This window comes from Toxotes jaculatrix, chromosome 9 (genome assembly GCF_017976425.1).
Source record: "Toxotes jaculatrix isolate fToxJac2 chromosome 9, fToxJac2.pri, whole genome shotgun sequence".
NCBI lineage: Eukaryota > Metazoa > Chordata > Actinopteri > Toxotidae > Toxotes > Toxotes jaculatrix.
In genome coordinates this window covers 3,566,272-3,589,413 of record NC_054402.1, presented here as the reverse complement: position 1 = coordinate 3,589,413, position 23,142 = coordinate 3,566,272, and the positions used below count along the sequence as shown (strand labels likewise).

Here is a 23,142-nt window from a genome sequence, read left to right as displayed (position 1 = left end):
TTTTTGAGAATGATGGCCATGTGCCAGCTATGACATGATGCAAAACTGTGAAAAACAACATGCACACAGCCTCCCTTCCCTCCCCTGTGCCACCTCGCTGTTACTGTATAATGGGATTTAATTGCTTGTGAAATAAACAATGATGGAGCTGAAGAATTGCACACCTGCGGCTCAGCAGTACCTGCTTACTCAACCACCATGACTTAAGTTTGATGTAACTTAGTCCTCTGAGATCAGATGACCCTTTTACCTTTTGAACCAGGCCCAATGAGTCTGAACAAAGACCTTCTTCACATTTTCAGTTTGACTTTATGATCAGCATTGCTTCTGTTTGTTGAATCTTACTTGCCAAAAAAATAAATGGCTGACGGATGCCATGTTGAAACTCCTTAAGACTGCCATGTTCCTGCTTCTCATTGTGCACATACATGTAGATGAGCAGCTGTGCTTGCCTCACATGCTTGCTTGTGTGCATTGTACGGAGGATTAAAAAGGGAAACCACTCCGAGGCAGAACAGGGAATTATTCCTAATTTACACTGGAACATCTTCCCTGAGAGGGACTGATTTTGGACAGTGTAAATACAACTGAACATGATGACTCTCACAGGGGTTGGAAATTTTAACACCATGGCTTCCTTTTGGACATCTGGATGTCCCAGTTGCAGATACAGGGTTAGACCAGGCCTTTTTGCTTAGGCTGCTCTCATGATGTTGGGGATGTTTTTACAAAGCCACAAACAGCTCCCGCTGCCTTCAAACGCTCTGTCCGGGCATCAACTGGTCTATAAAACCCTCATCTACACCATGATGGTTCTTAGAGACCAATCACCACTACAGGTGCTACACCTGGACCCAGTTTCCAAAGGTCTTGAGTCCTGTGCCATCGAATCTATTGGACTTTACTTTTCTTTGTCAGTCCCTGCTCTGATATTACTCTGTAATCTTGAATTCACTGCAATACATTCTCTTCTTTGACAATATGAATAGTACTGTGACAACAAGTTAATTTCTTATGAAAAACATCTTTGAAATGTACTCATAATAAACCCTCACTGAAACAACAGTGTGGTTGGGCAGCCAAGAGGGGCCATGGTTTCAGAGGTCTGAAACTCTGTGGGCCCTGAGGCCCTGTGTCTTTGTGAGACAGTCACTGTGGATTAATTTATCAACCAAAAGTTAAAGATGAAAATCTCCCCGTTGGGATGTCTGTGGTCACTGCCCTCCAGGTAAATACTCTACAGCGTCTGTATCACACACCAATCACTCAGCTATTTACTGTCATTCCACCATGGGCTTTACAGCTGTTATAAATACCCAGAACAACACCTGTGTTGTGTAGAGCAGGTGGGGGGTATGTCATGTCAGTTGTCAGGGAAGTTGTATCTGTTGTAATATACATTTTGTCATCAAAATTATTTTACAGGTGGAAATATTAACTTTAATTTACTGAATTTGACTTTTTCATTTCAGGGCTGTTGATATTGAATTTATTGCAACTCTTATTGATGTGCATTGTTCCAGTGGGAAGTTTTCTGTGTATATTTTACATATTTTAAGTGTCTGGAACTGCTGCATCTATGTCTTGGCTCTCCTGGCTCTTTACTCTGTGGCCCCGCTCAGCCACATCCCTGCTCCTTGTGGGGCTTATGGCCAGACAGCTGGGGCTCAGGGTGGGACTGCAGGTGGTTCAGACAGTGACTTGTTCTCAGTGGGGTACACTGAGTGACCAGGGTCTGTTCCAGGATGGAGACGTAGTTATTGGTGGGCTCTTCAGTCTTTATTATAAACCTCCAGCTATAGACCACGACTTCACTCAGGTGCCGCACTACAAACCTTGTACTGGGTAAAACTCTGAACTGCATTGTTTACTCTGAATGCTGTATAATACATATTCATATTTTGACAAACAAAAGAAGCATTATTAGCTTTATCTTATCTATTTCATGTAAAGTTAAGCATTGGTGGTTCATTCACATTGACATGTAAATTTTCTTGTTAAAAAATATGTTGACTGTTGACAGATATTTACAGATTAGCAGCTTCACATCAGCATTTTAACTCATATTTCCTCTCATTCCTTCTCACCCGTGGTCTCAGTTTGGAAAATCTTCCGTTGCAGTACATTTATGCCATGGTGTTTGCACTGGAAGAAATCAACCACAGTGCAAAGCTGCTACCAGGTGTGAAGCTGGGCTACCATATTCACGATAGCTGTGCCATACCCCTTTGGGCTTTGCAGGCAGCACTGTCACTGGTCGGAGGAAACAGCACCAGCTGCAATTCAACAGCGTTGCCAGACTATTCTGCTGGGTATGGAGAGGAAACCGGAGAACGGAGAGGTGCTAAATGTAGCTTTGCATAGACCTGATATACATCCATTTCTATTAATAAGAGGCAAATAAAAGGATGAACACTGCAATGCTGTGTATGAAAGAGAATTAAGCATGATTTTTACTTAACAAATGAGTTTATTCTATTATATTTTATAATGTCATCAGGTGGTCGGCCCCTTCCTTTGATTATTGGAGGTGACTCATCTATAACAGCCCAGATACTCTCCAGACTCCTGGGGCCACTCTCTGTACCTTTAGTGAGTGCCATGAAAAGATGTGATAAATTTGTTGCTGTTTATGTTGAATATATACAAAAACATTTAAAGGAAAATTAGAATTAAAAACTAAACAAAACCTGATTTTCACTCATAATATTGGGTTTAACTCTGTGTTCTTTTTAAGGTTTGCCACATTTAACAAATGTTTTTTTTTTCAATATTTGTGTGCAATGAGACTTCAGAATACATATGTTTTTGTCTCTTAGATGAGCTACACAGCTAGCTGCCCATGTCTAAGTGACAGACGCCAATTTCCCAACTTCTTCAGAACCATGCCCAGTGATATCTACCAAGCCCGTGCCATTGCCCAGCTTGCTATACGCTTCAACTGGACCTGGATCGGAGCAGTGGTTGCAAACAATGATTATGGCCTGACAGCAGTAAAGGTGTTTCCATTTGGTTTTATATTTGTTTAGCAAGAAATGTTATGGAATCTATACAAGAAATCTGCACAAATACAATATTTAAATACTTTAAATATTAATCTAATCTTTGTCAACTGTGCATGTCAGATATTTCAGCAGGAGACTGAGGGAGCAGGGGTGTGTCTGGCATTTGTAGAGACTCTCCGGAGGGAAAACATTGTGACTGATGCCAGACGAGCAGCACTTGCAATTCAGGCCTCAACTGCAAGGGTGATTCTGATCTTTACCTGGTATACGGATGTGAGGGAGCTGTTTCTGCAACTAACCAAGATAAATGTAAGACACTGAAGTAAAACTGTATATTGAATCTGTAAACAATAACAAAACTGCTCTTATTTGAGAAAAATAATTTGTTTTTAAAATGATTTTGTTATGTTGCTATCACCAGGTGACTGACAGGCAGTTTCTGGCCAGTGAAGCTTGGAGCACCAGTGGTGATCTCCTCCAAAACCCCTCCACTTCTAAAGTGGCAAGCGGTGTTCTGGGTGTGGCCATTAGAAGTTCAGCTATACCCGGATTTGAAAATTATCTCAGAAATCTGAACCCATCCCGTCGTCCTGATGATAAGTTCTTGAGAGAATTTTGGGAAAAAATGTTTGGTTGCAGTCCTGGGGCAAATGGGAGGGCAAATGGGTTGCTTCAAAAGGCTTCTCTACCTCTCTGTAATGGCTCAGAGTCCCTGGAGGGAGTGCAGAATCTCTTTACTGACACCTCCCAGCTGAGGGTGACATATAATGTCTACCTTGCTGTTTATGCTGCAGCCCACGCCCTTCACAGCCTTCTCTCCTGCCCCAACCTTAACAGCCCACCTGGAAACAACAGCTCCACCTGCTCCTCTCCAAACCATATCAAACCCATAGAGGTAAACATAATGTTTCTATCCTAAATTGGGACATGAAGCAGTTGCATTTGTCACAATCTATATTTAAGTAAACTATTTACTATTTAACTTTTCAGGTATTGCAGCGCTTGAACAATGTGAACTTCATCTCACCACAAGGTGAAATATTTTATTTCCAAGGGGCGGACATTCCAGCAAAGTACGACCTTGTCAACTGGCAGAATACCCCTACGGGGCAACTTAAACTTGTTCTGATTGGTCGTGTGGACGGATTTGACATCCACCTTAATGAGTCAGCTATTCAGTGGAGCACAGGATCCAATCAGGTATTAAAGAGGGAAATAATTCTGAGCAAAGTTTGTGGTCAGGTGGTTAACACAATCTTGGCCAATATCATAACGTCTACTGAATTAAATATATACTGGGTTTCACAAGATATTATGTTTTTGAAAAGAAGTTTTTATTTATTGTTTAGGTTCCTTTTTCAGTGTGCAGTGAGAGCTGCCGCCCAGGCACCCGGATGGCAACCAGGAGAGGGGAACCTGTCTGCTGCTTTGACTGTATCCCATGTGCTGAGGGGGAGATCAGCAATAAAACTGGTGATTAAAATACAACATAAATTTATCTCATAAACCTTTTATCTAATCAGCACCAATATTCTTCCAGCCTCCCAATACGTAGTAACGTTAACTTTGCATGATGCCTATAGCTCATCTACAGTCTTCAGATTTCAGTTTTTCTCTACTTTCCTTTTGTATGTCTTCATGTCCCAGGTTCTCCCCACTGTGACCGTTGCCCGCCTGAGTTCTGGTCCAATGCTGCACGAACTGCCTGCATCCCTCGCCAGCTGGACTTCCTTTCCTTCAATGAGACCTTGGGCATTACCCTGACTACAGTTGCTATATCTGGTGCTACAGTGACAACAGCTGTGTTTGTGGTGTTTCTTTGCTACCGTCAAACACCTGTGGTAAGAACCCAGAGTGATAAAAAAGAGAAATCCTAATTTCCAGAAATCCTTTTTGGTTTGTAGTTGCTTCGATTACGGAAAAATCAAGTTCTGTATTCCTGTATAATAAAAAACAAACTCCAATTCTCATTTTAAGGTACGAGCCAACAACTCAGAGCTGAGCTTTCTGCTTCTGCTGTCGCTGAAGCTCTGCTTCCTGTGCTCTCTGGTGTTCATTGGTCGCCCATCCGTCTGGTCTTGTCGGTTCCAGCAGGCGGCTTTTGGGATCAGCTTTGTACTTTGCGTTTCCTGCCTCCAAGTCAAAACCATAGTGGTTCTTGCAGCGTTTCGCTCAGCTCGGCCTGGTGCCGAAGCCTTGATGAAGTGGTTTGGTCCAGGGCAACAGAGAGGAAGTGTCTGCCTCTTCACCTGTATACAGGTCAGATGCCCTTTGTTAAATTAAATAACAAAACTATTTTTCTTTACACCTTTTCTCGGACATCAACCTGATTTTGTGCAATACTTTTTTCATCAAGGTTGTCATCTGTATCATTTGGCTATCACTTGGACCCCCTGTGCCTCAACCTGACTTTGATGTCCCGGGGTTAAAGGTCACCCTGAAGTGTGCCATGGCTTCTGTGGTGGGCTTCTCTCTGGTTCTGGGCTACATCGGCCTGTTGGCCTGCACCAGTCTCCTCTTGGCCTTTCTTGCTCGGAAACTTCCTGACAACTTCAACGAGGCCAAGCTGATCACCTTCAGCATGCTGATCTTCTGTGCTGTGTGGGTGGCCTTTGTTCCTGCTTATGTGAGCTCTCCTGGAAAATATTCTGTTGCTGTGGAGATTTTTGCAATTCTCGCCTCTAGCTATGGTTTACTGTTCTGTATCTTTGCTCCAAAGTGTTTCATCATTCTTTTAAGGCCTGAGAAAAATACTAAGAAACACCTGATGGCCAGGTAGCATCTCCTCAATAGTCTCAATCTGCATGCATTTATTTATTTATAGTACTTTGTCATAAAATATTAGTAATTGTTTCTTTCTAATTGTCCTAATATTTGACAAACTGTGTCCTAAAATATCAGAATGAGAAGTTTGTGTTTCTAGCACATTACTTGAGGAGTAATATATGTTTCGCTGACCATATAATGTCAGAAAATAGACAACTGAATAGTTTGTGCTATAGACAGACTTAGACTGAAAACATAAAGTACTTCTATGTTTACAACTTTTACCAAAGTAAGGAACCTTGTACAGCCTGAGAAAAATAACATCAATAAACAGAAATAAAAGCAACTTGTGTCTTTACTTTTAAATTGATGCAACTTTTCTGCCTCTATCACAGGTTCTGCCATGAACACTGATCTTGAGTTTTGAGAAAATCTGAAATCTAAACTCTGACACATGCTAATTTAAAGACTTGCACTTTTATTTATTGGTATATGAGTTTATCTTTTTTCCTGAGATGGCGAGGCGGGGCGGGGCGGGGCAAATGCACTGTATCTACTGGTTCATAATTCTGTCCTATTATGAACCAGGATAAAGAGTCATATTAAATAAAAGTTCTGGTTAGTTTTGGCATAAAAAATAACTTGGTCAGGTTCAGTGAAAGATAGTGGTTTGAGTTAAAATAAGTACTTTGTTAAGATGAGAGGGCCCTCTTCATAATGGCTGCAAAAATAAACATATACTTGAGGTTTTAGAACGTTAATGGACTAAAGAAACAACATTGGCTTTTGGTTGTAAATGTGAGACTAACAGCGGTCTCCTGTATTAAAATACAGTGTTTTGCCTCCCCTCTTTTCTGCTTTATAGCAAGGTGGTTCTAAAACTGGAGAGAACAGATAGCCCTACTGTGCCCCTATGTAAATAAAACCCATAAAGTACAATAGAGAATGAATGCAGATTCATTTCCCCTCGGCCAGTGTTTTCACAGAGATTTTGACAGCAGTAACAAGTGCAGCATTGTTACTGTTTTTTTTCCAACTGAATGTCATTTAATGATTCAAGTCATTCAAATTCACAAAGTTAAATTAAAGTTGATTTTCATGAAATAGCTGTGAGTTATGTGAGCCTTACATGAGCTGCTTCAAAAACAGGCACCTGTACTGTCTTGTCCATTGATTTTATACATTTCTGCTTGTTTTGTTTCCATATGTTCATTTGTGCTACATGTTTGTCTCACCATAAAAAAAGGCCCCAGCTAAAACAGGTCAGCAGGAACTTCATCAGAAAGGCCTGAAGCCTTGAAGAACTCCAATTAAAGAAGAAACAAAGAATACACTGGCTTGGACCTACACACACCATCCACTTCCACCTGCCACCTACACAAACACTAATCACTTGCAATTATGCGGTTGTTGTTTTGCCGTCACTCTTGAGAGGAGTGATCTGGGCCTGTGTGTGCGTGCCATTGTGTTTACTTGCTTTCAGAAATGCTTTACATCTATTATAAATACCCACATGAACGGATCAACTTTTCGGAGGAGGGTGGGGGGGTTGTCACAGTTTGGATACCTTGTCAGATGCCAATGCAGGTTATGTCTAGTGCTTGAGAATATATGTTTTGAACTACTTAAGTTATTTTTTTGTTCTATATTTACAAACATTACATTTTTCTGACTGTCTTACTGTAGCTATATTGAGTTGATATTGAATTTCTTGCCAATGAGAAACAAGCAACCTAGCTGAGCATACAGTACATATTTTAAGTATCAGGATCTGCTGCATCTATGACTTGGTTCTCCTGGCTCTTTACTCTGTGGCCCTCCTCAGCCCCATCCCTGCTCCTTGTGGGGCTTGTGGGCAGACAGCTGGGGCTCAGGGTGGGGCTGCAGGGTGTCCAGACAGTGACTTGTTCTCGGTGGGGTACACCATATAGCCAGGGTCTGTTCCAGGATGGAGACGTAGTTATTGGAGGGCTTTTTATAATTCATTACCAACCTTCAGCTACAGACCACGACTTCACTAAGCTGCCGCACTACAAACCTTGTACTGGGTAAAACTCTGAACTGTGCTTTTTACTGTGATAGTGTAAGAATAATTAGCATCTTTGCATCTTCTGTCTTTTCTTTTTGATTTGCCAAAAAACATCTAAATCTAGATTTTGTGAATCAATCAAGATTTTGACTCATATTTCTGTCATCTTTCTCTCCTGTGGTCTCAGTTTAGATCATGTTCCACTGCAGTACGTATATGCTATGATGTTTGCACTGGAGGAAATCAATCACAGTACAACGCTGCTACCAGGTGTGAAGCTCGGCTACCATATTCATGATAGCTGTGGCAAACCACCATGGGCTCTCCAGGCAGCTCTGTCACTAGTAGGAGGAGACCGCACCAGCTGTAATTCAGCGGAGTCTGCAGAGTATTCTGCTGGGTATGGAGAAGAAATCGAAGACAGGAGAGGTAGCCTGTTGTGTGTCTCTATCATACCCTATCCTTAACATGACCAAATGAAATGGTGAATCCAAAGCAAATGAAAAGCTAAAAGGGAACCAAACACTTTTTTCACTGTGTAATTTATTATATATATATTTTTTAAATTTAATTCCATCTTTTAATGCTGCATCAGGTGATCACACTGTTCCTCTGATCATCGGTGGTGCTTCATCTGTAACGGCCCAGATACTCTCCAGAACCCTGGGGCAACTCTCTGTACCTTTGGTGAGTTTTGTTTTTAATTCAGCATAACCCAGGATTTATTAGAGTTTTGCTCTGTGGGAGATGCTAAAACTGAAGTGAAAACGTTCCTCTCTCCTCTGAAGACAAAAAGTCTGGAAGTGAATCACTTTGAAAACTTCTGCTTAAGAGAATTTCAAGAATTGCCTGAAGGGTTGTAAAGATGTAACTTTCTTTGTGTGTTTCAGATTAGCTTCCTAGCAAGTTGCCCCTGTCTGAGCAACAGGCTCCAATATCCTAATTTTTTCAGGACCATACCCAGTGATATTTACCAAGTCCGTGCCATTGCCCAGCTTGCTATACGCTTCAACTGGACCTGGATCGGAGCAGTGGTTGCAAACAATGATTATGGCCTAATGGCAGTAAAGGTGTGTCCATTTGATTTTATATGTGTTTAGCAAGAAATGTTATGGCATCTATATCATCTATCAAGAAATCTACATAAATACAATATTTAAATACTTTAAATATTAATCTAATCTTTGTCAGCTGTGCATGTCAGATATTTCAGCAGGAGACTGAGGGAGCAGGGGTGTGTCTGGCATTTGTAGAGACTCTCCGGAGGGAAAACATCGTGACTGATGCCAGACGAGCAGCACTCGCAATTCAGGCCTCAACTGCAAGGGTGATTCTGATCTTTACCTGGTATACGGATGTGAGGGAGCTGTTTCTGCAACTAACCGAGATGAATGTAAGACACTGAAGGAAAATTGTATGTTGAATCTGTAAACAATAACAAAACTGTTCTTATTTGAGAAAAAGATAATTAGTTTTTAAAATGATTTTGTTATGTTGCTATCACCAGGTGACTGACAGACAGTTTCTGGCCAGTGAAGCTTGGAGCACCAGTGGTGATCTCCTCCAAAACCCCTCCACTTCTAAAGTGGCAAGCGGTGTTCTGGGTGTGGCCATTAGAAGTTCAGCTATACCCGGATTTGAAAATTATCTCAGAAATCTGAACCCATCCCGTCGTCCTGATGATAAGTTCTTGAGAGAATTTTGGGAAAAAATGTTTGGTTGCAGTCCTGGGGCAAATGGGAGGGCAAATGGGTTGCTTCAAAAGGCTTCTCTACCTCTCTGTAATGGCTCAGAGTCCCTGGAGGGAGTGCAGAATCTCTTTACTGACACCTCCCAGCTGAGGGTGACATATAATGTCTACCTTGCTGTTTATGCTGCAGCCCACGCCCTTCACAGCCTTCTCTCCTGCCCCAACCTTAACAGCCCACCTGGAAACAACAGCTCCACCTGCTCCTCTCCAAACCATATCAAACCCATAGAGGTAAACATAAACATCAGCCTTTACCTGAGAATACTCCAGAAATTCATTTACAACAGGTTTTATTTTACACAGGCTCTGTCACTAACAATGTGACAAAATTCAATATTATTTTACTTTTGCAGCTGTTACAGCACTTGAACAAAGTGAACTTCACCACACCACAGGGTGAAAAGTTTTATTTCCAAGGGGCTGACATTACGGCAAAGTACGACCTCGTCAACTGGCAGAGCACTCCTGAGGGGCCACTAAAACTTGTTCTGATTGGCCGTGTGGACGGGTTTGACCTCCACCTTAACGAGTCAGCTATTCAGTGGAGCACAGGATCCAGTCAGGTATTAAATAGAAAAATAATACTAAACAAAATTTCTGTTCATTAACTTTTTGCTGGTTGTCAAAATAAATTTATTTTGTCTTGAGAATATGGCTGGCTTATTGTTTAGGTACCCATGTCAGTGTGCAGTGAGAGCTGCCCCCCAGGCACTCGGATGGCAACCAGGAGAGGGGAACCTGTCTGCTGCTTTGACTGTATCCCATGTGCTGCAGGGGAGATCAGCAATAAAACTGGTGAGGAGATTAAAATGTAAAACATCACGATTCACCTAGAATGCCTAGTGCCTTCCACCTTCACTCTTGAATCTGTCGTCTTTAACTTCATCTGCTCTTTTGCTCATTTTGTTTTAGTCTCCTTACACCTCTACTGTCTTTCCTCTCCCAGGGTCTCCCCACTGTGAGCACTGTCCATTAGAGTTTTGGTCCAATGCTGCACGAACTGCCTGCATCCCTCGCCAGCTCGACTTCCTTTCCTTTAATGAAACGTTGGGCATTACCCTGACTACAGCAGCTGTGTCTGGTGCCACAGTGACAACGGCTGTGTTTGTGGTGTTTCTTTACTACCGTCAAACACCCGTGGTAAGAACCCAGGTTAATGTAAAAGAGTTTGCTGGATGCATTCTTTACTTCACATTTCTGTCTTTCATCATCTTTGTCTGTTTAACTGATTCCCCTGAAGGTACGAGCCAACAACTCAGAGCTGAGCTTTCTGCTTCTTCTGTCGCTGAAGCTCTGCTTCCTGTGCTCTCTGGTGTTCATTGGTCGCCCATCCGTCTGGTCTTGTCGGTTCCAGCAGGCGGCTTTTGGGATCAGCTTTGTACTTTGCGTTTCCTGCATCAAAGTCAAAACCATAGTGGTTCTTGCAGCGTTTCGCTCAGCTCGGCCTGGTGCCGAAGCTTTGATTAGATGGTTTGGTCCAGGCCAACAGAGAGGAAGTGTCTGCCTTCTTACTTGTGTACAGGTAAAGCATACAGCATGTGTGTTTTTTTTTTTTAATCTCAATATTTACATATTTTCTGGTGTACAATACTTAACAACAATTTTATTATGTTTTATTTTTCCTCAGGTTGTCATCTGTGCCATATGGCTGTCCCTCAGTCCCCCTGTGCCCAGACGTGATCTGGGTTTCCAAGGGTCAAAGGTCACCCTGGAGTGTGCCATGGTCTCTGTGGTGGGCTTCTCTCTGGTTCTGGGCTACATCGGCCTGTTGGCCTGCACCTGTCTCCTCTTGGCCTTTTTTGCTCGGAAACTCCCTGACAACTTCAACGAGGCCAAGCTGATCACCTTCAGCATGCTGATCTTCTGTGCTGTGTGGGTGGCTTTTGTCCCTGCTTACATCAGCTCTCCGGGGAAATACACAGTTGCCGTGGAAATTTTTGCAATTCTCGCCTCTAGCTATGGTTTACTGTTCTGTATTTTTGCTCCAAAATGTTTCATCATTCTTTTGAGACCTGAGAAAAACACTAAAAAGCACCTGATGGCCAGATAGCAAAGATGATTTAACAATGTACATATTTTATCTCATCAAATATTATCAATATTTACTAAAGGGTCATTGTTTAGGTGTTCTTAGCTTTCCTTTCTTCTCAGTTTATACCTATTTATCACATTTATTCAGTATTGTATAATGGAAATAAAGAAGGTACTTTATAGCTTTTAGTTTCAAATATAGAAAATATTACATACTAGCTCTGTGAATATTGTTGCTAATAGTTTTATCTGTTGTACATTTCCTGAAGACCCTGTGTATGACTGCTGAAGATATTAAACCTTTGAGAGATTAAAAAAGAGCCCTATGCACAATGCTGTCCAGAAAGCCAGCACCTCAGTTATTTGTGTCATGGACAAAGCTGCAAACTGGCAGCATCAGCTCTCCCACTGGACTGTGAGGGCAACTGATATGGCCCACACCAGCAAAGGACTGTAACCCTCAGCTGTGCTCCTGGCACATCAAAGGTAATAACAACGCCTGGGTCCCTGTAAAGGAGTGCGACTGACACTGACTCATCCCTGAAGTACACTGTCTTAAGAGTCTGTATATTCCTATAGTGAGACACAGAAATTAATATTCAAAAGACAAATTGAGATTACTTATCCAGAGAATCACAACTTATTCCGAGTTGTTGTTACACTGAATGCACCAGTCACAAAATAAGTGACTGGTGCATTAAAACTCTAAAAACTCGAGAGCTAATATGAACCCACTTCATTGGTGGCTGACAGTTCAAATTACAATTCAAATGCTGGTGGAAGATACAAGCCTGCTAAGGTAGCTGCGCTTGTTCTGTCAACTCCAGTCACTTAAAGTGTTCTTGACTTAGAATGAATTTAATTATTTAATCCATCTGCAGAGCTGTTTCACAGAAAAAGATGCAATCATTGAGTTATTGAAGAATAAACGGGCTATGTCCATGGAAATGAAGGAATATTTATCCACTGTTTATCACCAAGCATGTCTCTTTTATTCATTGCAAATGACAAGTGTAACTTAGTGAATTTATTCAGAGCAAAAGTAACTTAAAATGTAATCAGGTGTAGGTTTAGTTGCAAAGGCAAAAGTATGAATTGTGTGTACTTTGTAGTTTAACTGCATCCTAGAAAAAAAAACTATAACTCCCTTTGTTTAAATATTCTTCTACGTATAATAAAATTAGGAAGAGATTTCATGTTCAAATACATACAGTTGACGTTAGCTATCATTCAAAATCACTGAACATTTGTATCACTATAATCAGAATTAATTATTAATCAGAATTCACTTCGTGTTTGTGCCTGTAGTTTTGTGTTGTATTGTGGAAATGGATGCATTTTAAATTAAGTATAATTTTTAGGACTCGATGCCTCGACCCATGATGGCTTTCTTTGTGTTCCTCTCTGGTCTCAGCAGGATTATGTAACACTTGGGTCCAAACAGTGCCACCAAGAGGCCAAAACTGGAGGCCAGGATGGCAAATACCTCCACTGCATCTGCATATTTACCTGGTGAGCTGACATAAGCAGGGACAAAGGCCACCCACACAGCACAGAAGATCAGCATGCTGAAAGTTATGAGTTTGGCCTCATTGAAACTGTCTGGAAGGTTCCTTGCTAGAAATGCAATGAGAAAACTGAGGATAGCCAGAAAACCAATATAGCCCAGTAACACTGCAAAACCAATTGTTGACCCAACTACACACTCATAAACTATTTTGTCATTGTGGTACTGAGTGTTTTTATGAGGTGCTGGTGAAGCAGAGACAAGCCAGGCAGTGCAGATTGCTGCTTGGATAGAAGTGAGAACCAGAACTGTCCCTCTCTGCTGCACAGCACCAAACCACTTCAGACTGGCTTCACCTCCTGGCTTGGAGGCCTTGAACACAGCCAGAACCACCATGGTTTTAACCAGGATACATGAGACACAAAGTACAAAGCTGATCCCAAATGCTGCATGTCTCAGCTGGCATGTCCACAGTCTGGGTCGTCCGATGAACAGCAGTGAGCAGAGGAAACATAACTTCAATGACAACAACAGCTGGAAACTGAGTTCAGAATTGTTGGCTCGTACTATAGGTGTTCTGCGATGATAGATGAAGATGCCTAAGACAACAATACAGATAAATGTGCCCAGTAATGAGGCAGTTGTCAAACAGATACCCAGAGGCTCATGGTAGGAGAGGAACTCTGTTTTCTTAGGAACACAGTGGTCACGCTGGGGACTGGACCAGAAATCCTCTGGACAACTCGTGCACTCCATGGAGTCTATGAAAATAAGAAAGACGCTGTGCTACATCAGCCCTGATGTTAAAGTTTTCTAGGAAACAGGGTTGGGTACACAATATAAATTATTTTTCCAAACTGCAGTGTTTAAAACTAAACACCCACCAGTTCTATTGCTGATCTTTCCCTCAGAACAAGGGATGCAGTCAAAACAGCACTCAGGTTGCCCTTTCTTTCTGGCCATGCGGGTACCTGGAGGACAGCTCTCACTGCACACTGAGCGGGGCGGCTGTAGGGAGAGAAATATCTGTTATATCTGCTATACCACTATATACTGAGATAATGAGTTACTCAGTAGTCAACAAAATCAGAAGTAACCTGTTTGGACGCAAAGTTCCAGAAGATTTTGTCTTCATCAAGTGTGAGTTCATCACCTTTGAAGATCGACCTCTTAACTTCACCCACAGTCTGAACTTTAATTGTTCCATCAGGGAGCCACAGCCAGTTCATGATATCATAGATTGGTAAGACATCACCATTTTCATCAAATGACACTTGATCACCAAATGATGTGGTGAAATTAACCTTTTCCAAGTAATACACAAGCTGTGAATACAAGAATAAGCAATAGAGGGAAAACTGAGAATAAGCACACACACACCCGCGCACACACAAACACACACACGCACACACACACATATATATATTTATATACAAACTACATACCTTATTTATACATGTTACTTATAATGCCATATACCTAGTGACGAGATGATGAAAGATTCTATCTGACCTGATAACACTAAATAGTATCTGCTGCTATCAACAACTACAATCAGTAATCTCTAAGCTTTGCAGCTTGTCCTTTCTCCTAAATGCCACTCCGCAAGAAAGACTATACCACAGGATTAAGTCACATGAACAGATGGAGTGTAAACTGATATCACACCTGCCAGGGCTCCAGTCTTTGCAAAGTACCACAGCTGTGCCCGCTGAAAGGCCCTCTACCTGGCTCACACTGCAGCATGTTATCCAGGGCATATGCCAGAGCATACACAGCCTTATACACATTATACTCTGGCCTGAGGTTTGAAATGTCCAAGAACTCAGTCTCCACATTATGTAGATCTTCCTGTCCAGTGCATAATGCTCCCCCAGCCTCCGCCCAACCAGCTGGAGGTGGTGCAAATCTACACTGAAATGTATGTTCCCAAAACTGATTTACCTGAAATATATTCAAAACTGTGTATTATAAACAAAGACAATGTATTATTCTTGTAAAAGGCAGATCTCATTGCAAAGTTTAAACTCTTACCATGTTATTTCCATAGCTGCTGCTGTGGTGTAGGTCTGGACGTGTTTGTAACAGGAATTCTCTGAGCCCTGGTATTTCTCCTCGACGGATGGTAATGCCCAGTGTGCCACCCAGGTACGGCATGAGGTCGGGGGTCTGGAGCACAGCAGCTGACGTCCAGGCTTCACTGGCCATCCACTGCAGGCCTGTCACATTCTGCCTCACCACCTGTACATTGCAGTATACCAAGTATAAAAATTCATACTGTCATACCACTAAAGTAGTGAAGTAGTGATTAGTTTTTACAGCTGATGCCACACACAGTCGTAGTCCTGTGTTTTACACAGTATCATGAGCAAAACAATGCAAATCATCATTACTCTCCCAGCAGCACCACCAACACATCAGAGGTGCAACTTATTCAGATAAATCTTTTACAAACCAGTTAGTTCTTGCAACATAAAATCTGCAGTTTGTTAAAGAAAATATGTATGTTAAGTTATAATGAAATTATTTTTAAAGCCTAACCTCATCCATAAGATCAATCATGTGACTCTCATGTGCAAATGCAATGACCACACGAGCTGTGGATTTCTTCATCACATCCACAATTCTCCTTAGTTCAGCTGGGTTGTCACTCCAGGGCAAAACCTCTGTGTAGGCCAGACAACCTCCACCAGATGGACCCAGGTCAGACTGGAAGGATCGGGCAGCATGGAGTCCATAATCATCATCACTGACCAGCAGACCTGCCCAAGTCCAGCCAAAGCGTTTCAGAATCTGAATCATGGCGCTCACCTAAGTGAACACAGACTACAGGGATTAGTACACAGGCTGGAATAATCTTCCACTGGAAATCCTGCTGAACAAGTTCCACAGTTGATCGTGTTTAATTATTGCCTCTCAGTGTTGTTATCTGACACCATGCAACTCTATTAATGAACACAGACATAGTATGTGAGTGGTTATACACAAAATGAATACATGTGCAGTACAGGGACGTTCTTGGTGATTAATTGTTTTGGTACCTGCTTTTTATTTTAAACATTTTCATTATGCTGATAGATTTTCACCTGGAAGGCATCACTTGGGATCGTCCTAAAGAAGGATGGGAACCTTTGCCGGTCACTCAGGCAGGAACATGTGGCAAAATAACTCACCTATTAAAAACAACGCAGACTGTACATTTTAAAGACAGACAAAGCTTTTACTGGCTATTCCAACTTTTTAAAGGCTGATTATTCAGTGTTTGCAACTTCATTAAATCTCAAATTAAATCACATTGATCTGAAAGAATTAACAGATAGTAAAGCAGAAAACTTACCATAGGCACTCTGTACAAACCATAGACAGTGGATATGGCAATACAACGTGTAGAAGAAGAATCACCCACAATCCCCAGGACTGGAGGGGTACCTACACAGGTCTCATCTAATGTAACATGCTCCTCTTGACCACTGGCTGATGACAACGCTGCTCGGAAACCAATTCCTAATTGGAGGCAGTTATCGTACAGACTGTATCCCAGAGTCACATTAGGTAGCAGGTTGGAGTTTCTGTTGATCTCATCAATAGCAAAGGCCATGGTCTGGACCTGTCTGAATCCTAGAACATCAAAACTAACAAATAACATAAAACTGTTTAAAATACAACATGATGTATTCACTGTCAAAACATATACATGTTACAAAGCTACAGATTCTGTGAACAATGAATGCAGTTGAACAGCAACAATCATAATTATGCTTGAATGAAAATTTAAAAGGAGGCTGTGCAAAGCAGCAATATGTTTAAAATGGCATAAATACACAATGTAATTTGCTCACAGTGATATCAGATTATCAAAAATACATTTGACCGATGGAAATGATTTTCCCCAGTTTCTGCTTTTTGCCGTTTCCCTGACAGACTCACCCATGGCAGGTAGGCTGCTGTGGCTCTGAGGTAAAAGACAGGTCAGGATAAGTAGAAAAGAAGTGGATTTCAAACAGCCCACCTAGAACCACATCTCCAGCCTTATGCATCCCATTTAGATGGAACTGTCCCTGTAACTGGCAGGAGGAGGAAGAATAAGGAGTGGAGGACACAGCAGAGAAACAGTGTGAATACAGCAACATAAGCAAGTGCAAGTTGGTGTCTAAAAATGCCCTCATGACTTTCCTCTGGTTTACACCTTTTCTCAACCCAAACTTAAAACTAAGTTTTACTGCTGTGTCACCACCTTTTATTGTCTTGCAGTATTCTTTAATCTTTACACCACCCATCAGGGCAGGACAAGATTTAGGGGCAGAGCCTAAAATGTATTTCACCTGAGATGGATTCAGGCTGAATTAATGTGGACACTTTAAACAACATCTCTCCAAGGCCATGTTTGCATCCAAATTGAAGTTTGTTTTAAGTTGTAGATGACGATGATGGTTGATGTTTATTACAATTTACATGACAGTCATATTATGTGGGTGGTAGTTTTTTTTAATGTCACATTAAATAGACTTTAACCAGTATGTTAAGTTGTAGATAAAGTAAACTTTCTGGTAAAACACCTGTTTGTTGTAAAATAGAAGTTTTCTTTCAAATTGCTGTGTGGTTTAAAAGCTGATACGTGTATATCAGGAGAGTCATTCTGTAGTAAGTATAATCCCAAATTTGTGTAAGAGACAAGCATACCAAATGCACAGAGGAGCCCAGAGTACATGTTTGACCATCAAATGTTAATTGAATGAATTAAACTGTCCACTAGATGGTAGCAGAAGCATACTAAGACAGTTGGTGAACTATCTTCCCATCTATTTTTAATTGCACTGTGCTTTATGGAGGGCAACTGTATCGGGCTGGATCCTATGGTAATGTGGCAGATTTCAGATATGATCAATTTTAGAAAAACAGGTCATGCAAGACAGATCACCCCATTAGATCTTGCCGTCCCCCATCTTTCTCATCCCACATTTCTTTTCAGCTTTTTTACTATAAAGTTTACTTATTACAGAAAAGAGTTCTCAGCCATTGACAGCAATTGTTTAATGTCTTTTCTGGATGTCAGAATCTGACAAAAGAACCATTATATTGCAGTCAGGGTTGTTTCACTGTGTTCTTCTAACAGTGTTGCTTGCAGTTCTTTTATACTGTATGCAACATTGAGAAATCAAAGATTACTGTGAATTTGAATTTGGTGGGAATACAGAAACTGGCGAGTATATCTTTAACTCCACATCAGGTCCATAAAGATAAAAAATAAACACTGATGGATGAAACCAAATAGTCTGCATAATGTATTCAGAGAAAGTAAGTAAAGATTAATAAGGTGTAAGATTTACTTACACCATGAAAAGTCCTAGAAGACATCTAATTATTTGATGAGTGAGTTTTTTGCATTTTAATTGCACCTTGGAAAAATTAGAATAACTCACTGTTTAAATAATCTAACACGATCCAAGTGGTAAGACATTTCATGTTCAAATGAATATATTTGATATCAGCTCTTCATTCTCAGTTATAAAATATTACTACTGCAATTTCCATACTTTTCTGCTTGTATTTTTATATAGTATAAAGAAAATGAATGAAATATGTCTTATGAAATTAAGTACAGTATTTATGACTCGATGCCTCGACCCATGATGGCTTTCTTTGTGTTCCTCTCTGGTCTCAGCAGGATTATGTAACACTTGGGTCCAAACAGTGCCACCAAGAGGCCAAAACTGGAGGCCAGGATGGCAAACGCCTCCACTGCATCTGCATATTTGCCTGGGGAGCTGACATAAGCAGGGACAAAGGCCACCCACACAGCACAGAAGATCAGCATGCTGAAAGTTATGAGTTTGGCCTCATTGAAACTGTCTGGAAGGTTCCTTGCTAGAAATGCAATGAGAAAACTGAGGATAGCCAGTAAACCAATATAGCCCAGTAACACTGCAAAACCAACTGTGGAGCCAACTACACACTCATACACTATCTTGTCACTGTGGTACTGAGTGTTTTTATGAGGTGCTGGTGAAGCAGAGACAAGCCAGCCAGTGCAGATTGCTGCTTGGACAGAAGTGAGAACCAGAACTGTCCCTCTCTGCTGCACAGCACCAAACCACTTCAGACTGGCTCCACCTCCTGGCTTGGAGGCCTTGAACACAGCCAGAACCACCATGGTTTTAACCAGGATACATGAGACACAAAGTACAAAGCTGATTCCCAAATGCTGCATGTCTCAGCTGGCATGTCCACAGTCTGGGACGACCAATGAACAGCAGCGAGCAGAGGAAACATAACTTCAATGACAACAACAGCTGGAAACTGAGTTCAGAATTGTTGGCTCGTACTATAGGTGTTCTGCGATGATAGATGAAGATGCCTAAGACAACAACACAGATAAATGTTCCCAGCAATGAGGCAGTTGTCAAACAAATACCCAGAGGCTCATGGTAGGAGAGGAACTCTGTTTTCTTAGGAACACAGTGGTCACGCTGGGGACTGGACCAGAAATCCTCTGGACAACTGGTGCACTCCATGGAGTCTATGGAAACAGGACAGTTCTTGAGATACATATTTTATGTTTCCAGAGTGTAGCAGTTAAAACTAAACACCAACCAGTTCTATTGCTGATCTTTCCCTCAGAACAAGGGATGCAGTCAAAACAGCACTCAGGTTCCCCCTTCTTTCTGGCCATGCGGGTACCTGGAGGACAGCTCTCACTGCACACTGACCGGGGCGGCTGTAGGGAGAAGAAATAAATATCTGTTATCCTTCACTACTGTACATTGCTATAATGAGTTTTTCATAGACAGTAGTCTACAAAATCAGAAGTGACCTGTTTGGACTCAAAGTTCCAGAAGATCTTGTCTTCATCAAGTGTGATTTCTTCACCTTTGAATATTGACCTCTTAACTTCACCCACTCTCTGATCTTTAATTGTTCCATCAGGGAGCCACAGCCAGTTCATTATATCATAGATTGGTAAGACATCACCATTCTCATCAAATGACACTTGATCACCAAATGATGTGGTGAAATTAACCTTTTCCAAGTAATACACAAGCTGTGAATATCAGAATAATGGATTTAAGGAAAACAAAAGAGAACATTTGAAGAAAATGCTTTTATATGGCCATAGTGAGTGAAGGAGTACCTATGATGAAATGCATACTATACTTGTGAACATTTAAAGTCATTAAAAATTCCAGAAATTCTCAGTGAGAAGAGACTGTTTGTCTGACCTTTAATTGCTAAATATTATCTTCTGCAATCACCAAGCTTTAGGGAAAATCCTTTCAGCTTTCTGTGAGGCATATTACAATCAATAATCTCAAAGACTTGTACTTAGTCCTTTACCCTAAATGCTACTGAACAAGAAATACTACACCACATGATGAACAGATGGAGTGTAAACTGATATCACACCTGCCAGGGCTCCAGTCTTTGCAAAGTACCACAGCTGTGCCCGCTGAAAGGCCCTCTACCTGGCTCGCACTGCAGCATGTCATCAAGGGCATATGCCAGAGCATACACAGCCTTATACACATTATATTCTGCCCTGAGGTTTGACATGTCCAAGAACTCAGTCTCCACATTATGTAGATCTTCCTGTCCAGTGCATAATGCTCCCCCAGCCTCCACCCAACCAGCTGGAGGTGGTGCAAATCTACACTGAAATGTATGTTCCCAAAATTGATTTACCTGAAATATATTCAAAATTGTGTATTATAAAAAATGACAATATATTATTTCAAATAGCAGATCTCATTGCAAAGTTAAACTATTACCATGTTATTTCCATAGCTGCTGTTGTGGTGCAGGTCAGGACGTATTTGTAACAGGAATTCCCTGAGCCCTGGTATATTTCCTCGACGGATGGCAATGCCCAGTGTGCCACCCAGGTACGGCATGAGGTCGGGGGTCTGGAGCTGAGCAGATGATGTCCAGGCTTCACTGGCCATCCACTGCAGGCCTGTCACATTCTGCCTCACCACCTGTAGTTTGCAATTTACCAAGTATATGATTTAATACAAGCATACCACTAAAGTAGTATCTAGTTTCTACAGGTGATGTCGTACACAGTTGCAAACCTTTATTTTACACATTGTTTGGAGCAAAGTGATGCATATAATTATTGCTGGAACTCTGTACAATTTTTCCAAGTATAATGAAATTGTCTTTCAAATCCAACCTCTTCCATGAGATCAATCATGTGACTCTCATGTGCAAAGACAACGACCACACGAGCTGTGGATTTCTTCATCACATCCACAATTCTCCTTAGTTCAGCTGGGTTGTCACCGCTTGGCAAAACCTCTGTGTAGGCCAGACAACCTCCACCAGATGGACCCAGGTCAGATTTGAAGGATCGGGCAGCATGGAGTCCATAATCATCATCACTGATCAACAGACCTGCCCAAGTCCAGCCAAAGCGTTTCAGAATCTGAATCATGGCGCTCACCTAAGTGAACACAGAGTGCAGGGATTAGTACACAGGCTGGAATAATCGTTCATTCATTTTCTACCGCTTAATCCGTCAGTCAATCGCAGGGCTGACACACAAAGACAGACAACCACACACGCACACATTCATAACTACGGGCAATTTAGAGTAGCCAATTAACCTGACCCACGCATGTTTTTGGGATTGTGGGAGGAAGCCGGGGTACTCGGAGAGAACACACGCAGGCACAGGGAGAACATGCAAACTCCACACAGAAGAGCCCAGACCGGGGTTCAAACCTCTTGCTGTGAGGCGACAGTGCTAACCACTGCACCACTGTGCCGCCTGGCTGGAATAATCTTCCACTTGAAATCCTGCTGAACAAGTTCCACAGTTGATCGTGTTTAATTATTGCCTCTCAGTGTTGTTATCTGACACCATGCAACTCTATTAATGAACATAGACATAGAATGTGAGAGGTTATACACAAAATGAATACATGTGCAGTACAGGGACGTTTGTGGTGATTAATTGTTTTGGTACATGATTTTTATTTTAAACATTTTCATTATGCTGATAGATTTTCACCTGGAAAGCATCACTTGGGATCGTCCTAAAGAAGGATGGGAACCTTTGCCGGTCACTCAGGCAGGAACATGTGGCAAAATAACTCACCTGCAAAAAAAAAAACACAAACGAAACATCATAAAAGCAGAGAAAGATTTTACTGGCTCTTTCAACCTTTTAAGACCGATTAAGCCAGAATTACAACTTCATTAAATATGAAATTAAATCACATTGATCTGAAAGAATTAACAGATAGTAAAGCAGAAAACTTACCATAGGCACTCTGTACAAACCTAAGACAGTGGATATGGCAATACAACGTGTAGAAGAAGAATCACCCACAATCCCCAGGACTGGAGGGGTACCTACACAGGTCTCATCTAATGTAACATGCTCCTCTTGACCATTGGCTAATGACAACGCTGCACGGAAACCAATTCCTAATTGGAGGCAGTTATCATACAGACTGTATCCCAGAGTCACATTAGGTAGCAGGCTGGAGTTTCTGTTGATCTCATCAATAGCAAAGGCCATGGTCTGGGCCTGTCTGAATACTAGAAAATCAAATCTAACAAATAAAATAAAACTGTTTAAAATACAACATGATGTATTGACTGTGAAAACATATACATGTTACAAAGCTACAGATTTTGTGAACAATGAATGCAGTTGAACAGCAACAATCATAATTATGCTTGAATGAAAATTGCACAGGAGGCTGTGCAAAGCAGCAATATGTTTAAAATGGCATAAACACACAATGTAATTTGTTCACAGTGATATCAGATTATCAAAAATACATTTGACCGATGGAAATAATTTTCCCCAGTTTCTGCTTTTTGCCGTTTCCCTGACAGACTCACCCATGGCAGGTAGGCTGCTGTGGCTCTGAGGTAAAAGACAGGTCAGGATAAGTAGAAAAGAAGTGGATTTCAAACAGCCCACCTAGAACCACATCTCCAGCCTTATGCATCCCATTTAGATGGAACTGTCCCTGTAACTGGCAGGAGGAGGAAGAATAAGGAGTGGAGGACACAGCAGAGAAACAGTGTGAATACAGCAACATGA

General features: G+C 41.5%; 3 protein-coding genes across 3 annotated transcripts; 2 read left to right on the top strand and 1 right to left on the bottom strand.

The window, feature by feature from the left end:
• The first annotated feature begins 710 nt into the window (after positions 1 to 710).
• On the top strand, positions 711 to 5,784 carry LOC121187278 (extracellular calcium-sensing receptor-like). Its single transcript, XM_041046457.1, has 12 exons — positions 711 to 867; positions 1,623 to 1,845; positions 2,100 to 2,341; positions 2,501 to 2,583; positions 2,820 to 2,999; positions 3,126 to 3,314; positions 3,427 to 3,900; positions 3,996 to 4,205; positions 4,355 to 4,478; positions 4,653 to 4,846; positions 4,983 to 5,264; positions 5,362 to 5,784. Exons 1-12 carry the CDS (start codon positions 711 to 713, stop codon positions 5,782 to 5,784), a joined length of 2,781 nt encoding a protein of 926 aa, XP_040902391.1.
• A 1,769-nt stretch (positions 5,785 to 7,553) lies between these two features.
• On the top strand, positions 7,554 to 11,600 carry LOC121187276 (extracellular calcium-sensing receptor-like). Its single transcript, XM_041046456.1, has 11 exons — positions 7,554 to 7,819; positions 7,988 to 8,229; positions 8,396 to 8,478; positions 8,691 to 8,870; positions 9,005 to 9,193; positions 9,308 to 9,781; positions 9,904 to 10,113; positions 10,222 to 10,345; positions 10,497 to 10,690; positions 10,791 to 11,090; positions 11,178 to 11,600. The coding sequence occupies exons 1-11, from the start codon at positions 7,554 to 7,556 to the stop codon at positions 11,598 to 11,600; spliced, it is 2,685 nt and encodes an 894-aa protein (XP_040902390.1).
• A 1,338-nt stretch (positions 11,601 to 12,938) lies between these two features.
• On the bottom strand, positions 12,939 to 23,140 carry LOC121187274 (extracellular calcium-sensing receptor-like). The gene is made up of 15 exons (XM_041046453.1): positions 22,938 to 23,140; positions 22,348 to 22,642; positions 22,096 to 22,182; positions 21,256 to 21,525; positions 20,852 to 21,058; positions 20,490 to 20,765; positions 19,900 to 20,127; positions 19,680 to 19,803; positions 19,412 to 19,605; positions 16,175 to 16,261; positions 15,123 to 15,329; positions 14,757 to 15,032; positions 14,186 to 14,413; positions 13,973 to 14,096; positions 12,939 to 13,849 (listed from the first exon to the last, which is right to left on the bottom strand). Exons 1-15 carry the CDS (start codon positions 23,138 to 23,140, stop codon positions 12,939 to 12,941), a joined length of 3,717 nt encoding a protein of 1,238 aa, XP_040902387.1.
• Positions 23,141 to 23,142: the final 2 nt, after the last annotated feature.

Coding starts and splice junctions, on each gene's coding strand:
- LOC121187278 (XM_041046457.1), top strand. CDS start 711: ATGTTGGGGATGTTTTTACAAAGCCACAAACAGCTCCCGCTGCCTTCA. Junction 2,584..2,819: donor GACTCCTGGGGCCACTCTCT/GTACCTTTAGTG, acceptor TTTGTCTCTTAG/ATGAGCTACACAGCTAGCTG. Junction 4,206..4,354: donor GGAGCACAGGATCCAATCAG/GTATTAAAGAGG, acceptor TTTATTGTTTAG/GTTCCTTTTTCAGTGTGCAG.
- LOC121187276 (XM_041046456.1), top strand. CDS start 7,554: ATGACTTGGTTCTCCTGGCTCTTTACTCTGTGGCCCTCCTCAGCCCCA. Junction 7,820..7,987: donor CACTACAAACCTTGTACTGG/GTAAAACTCTGA, acceptor CTGTGGTCTCAG/TTTAGATCATGTTCCACTGC. Junction 8,230..8,395: donor AGAAATCGAAGACAGGAGAG/GTAGCCTGTTGT, acceptor ATGCTGCATCAG/GTGATCACACTGTTCCTCTG.
- LOC121187274 (XM_041046453.1), bottom strand. CDS start 23,140: ATGTTGCTGTATTCACACTGTTTCTCTGCTGTGTCCTCCACTCCTTAT. Junction 15,330..16,174: donor TCCCAAGTGATGCCTTCCAG/GTGAAAATCTAT, acceptor TGCAATGTACAG/GTGGTGAGGCAGAATGTGAC. Junction 15,033..15,122: donor GCAGCTATGGAAATAACATG/GTAAGAGTTTAA, acceptor AATATATTTCAG/GTAAATCAGTTTTGGGAACA.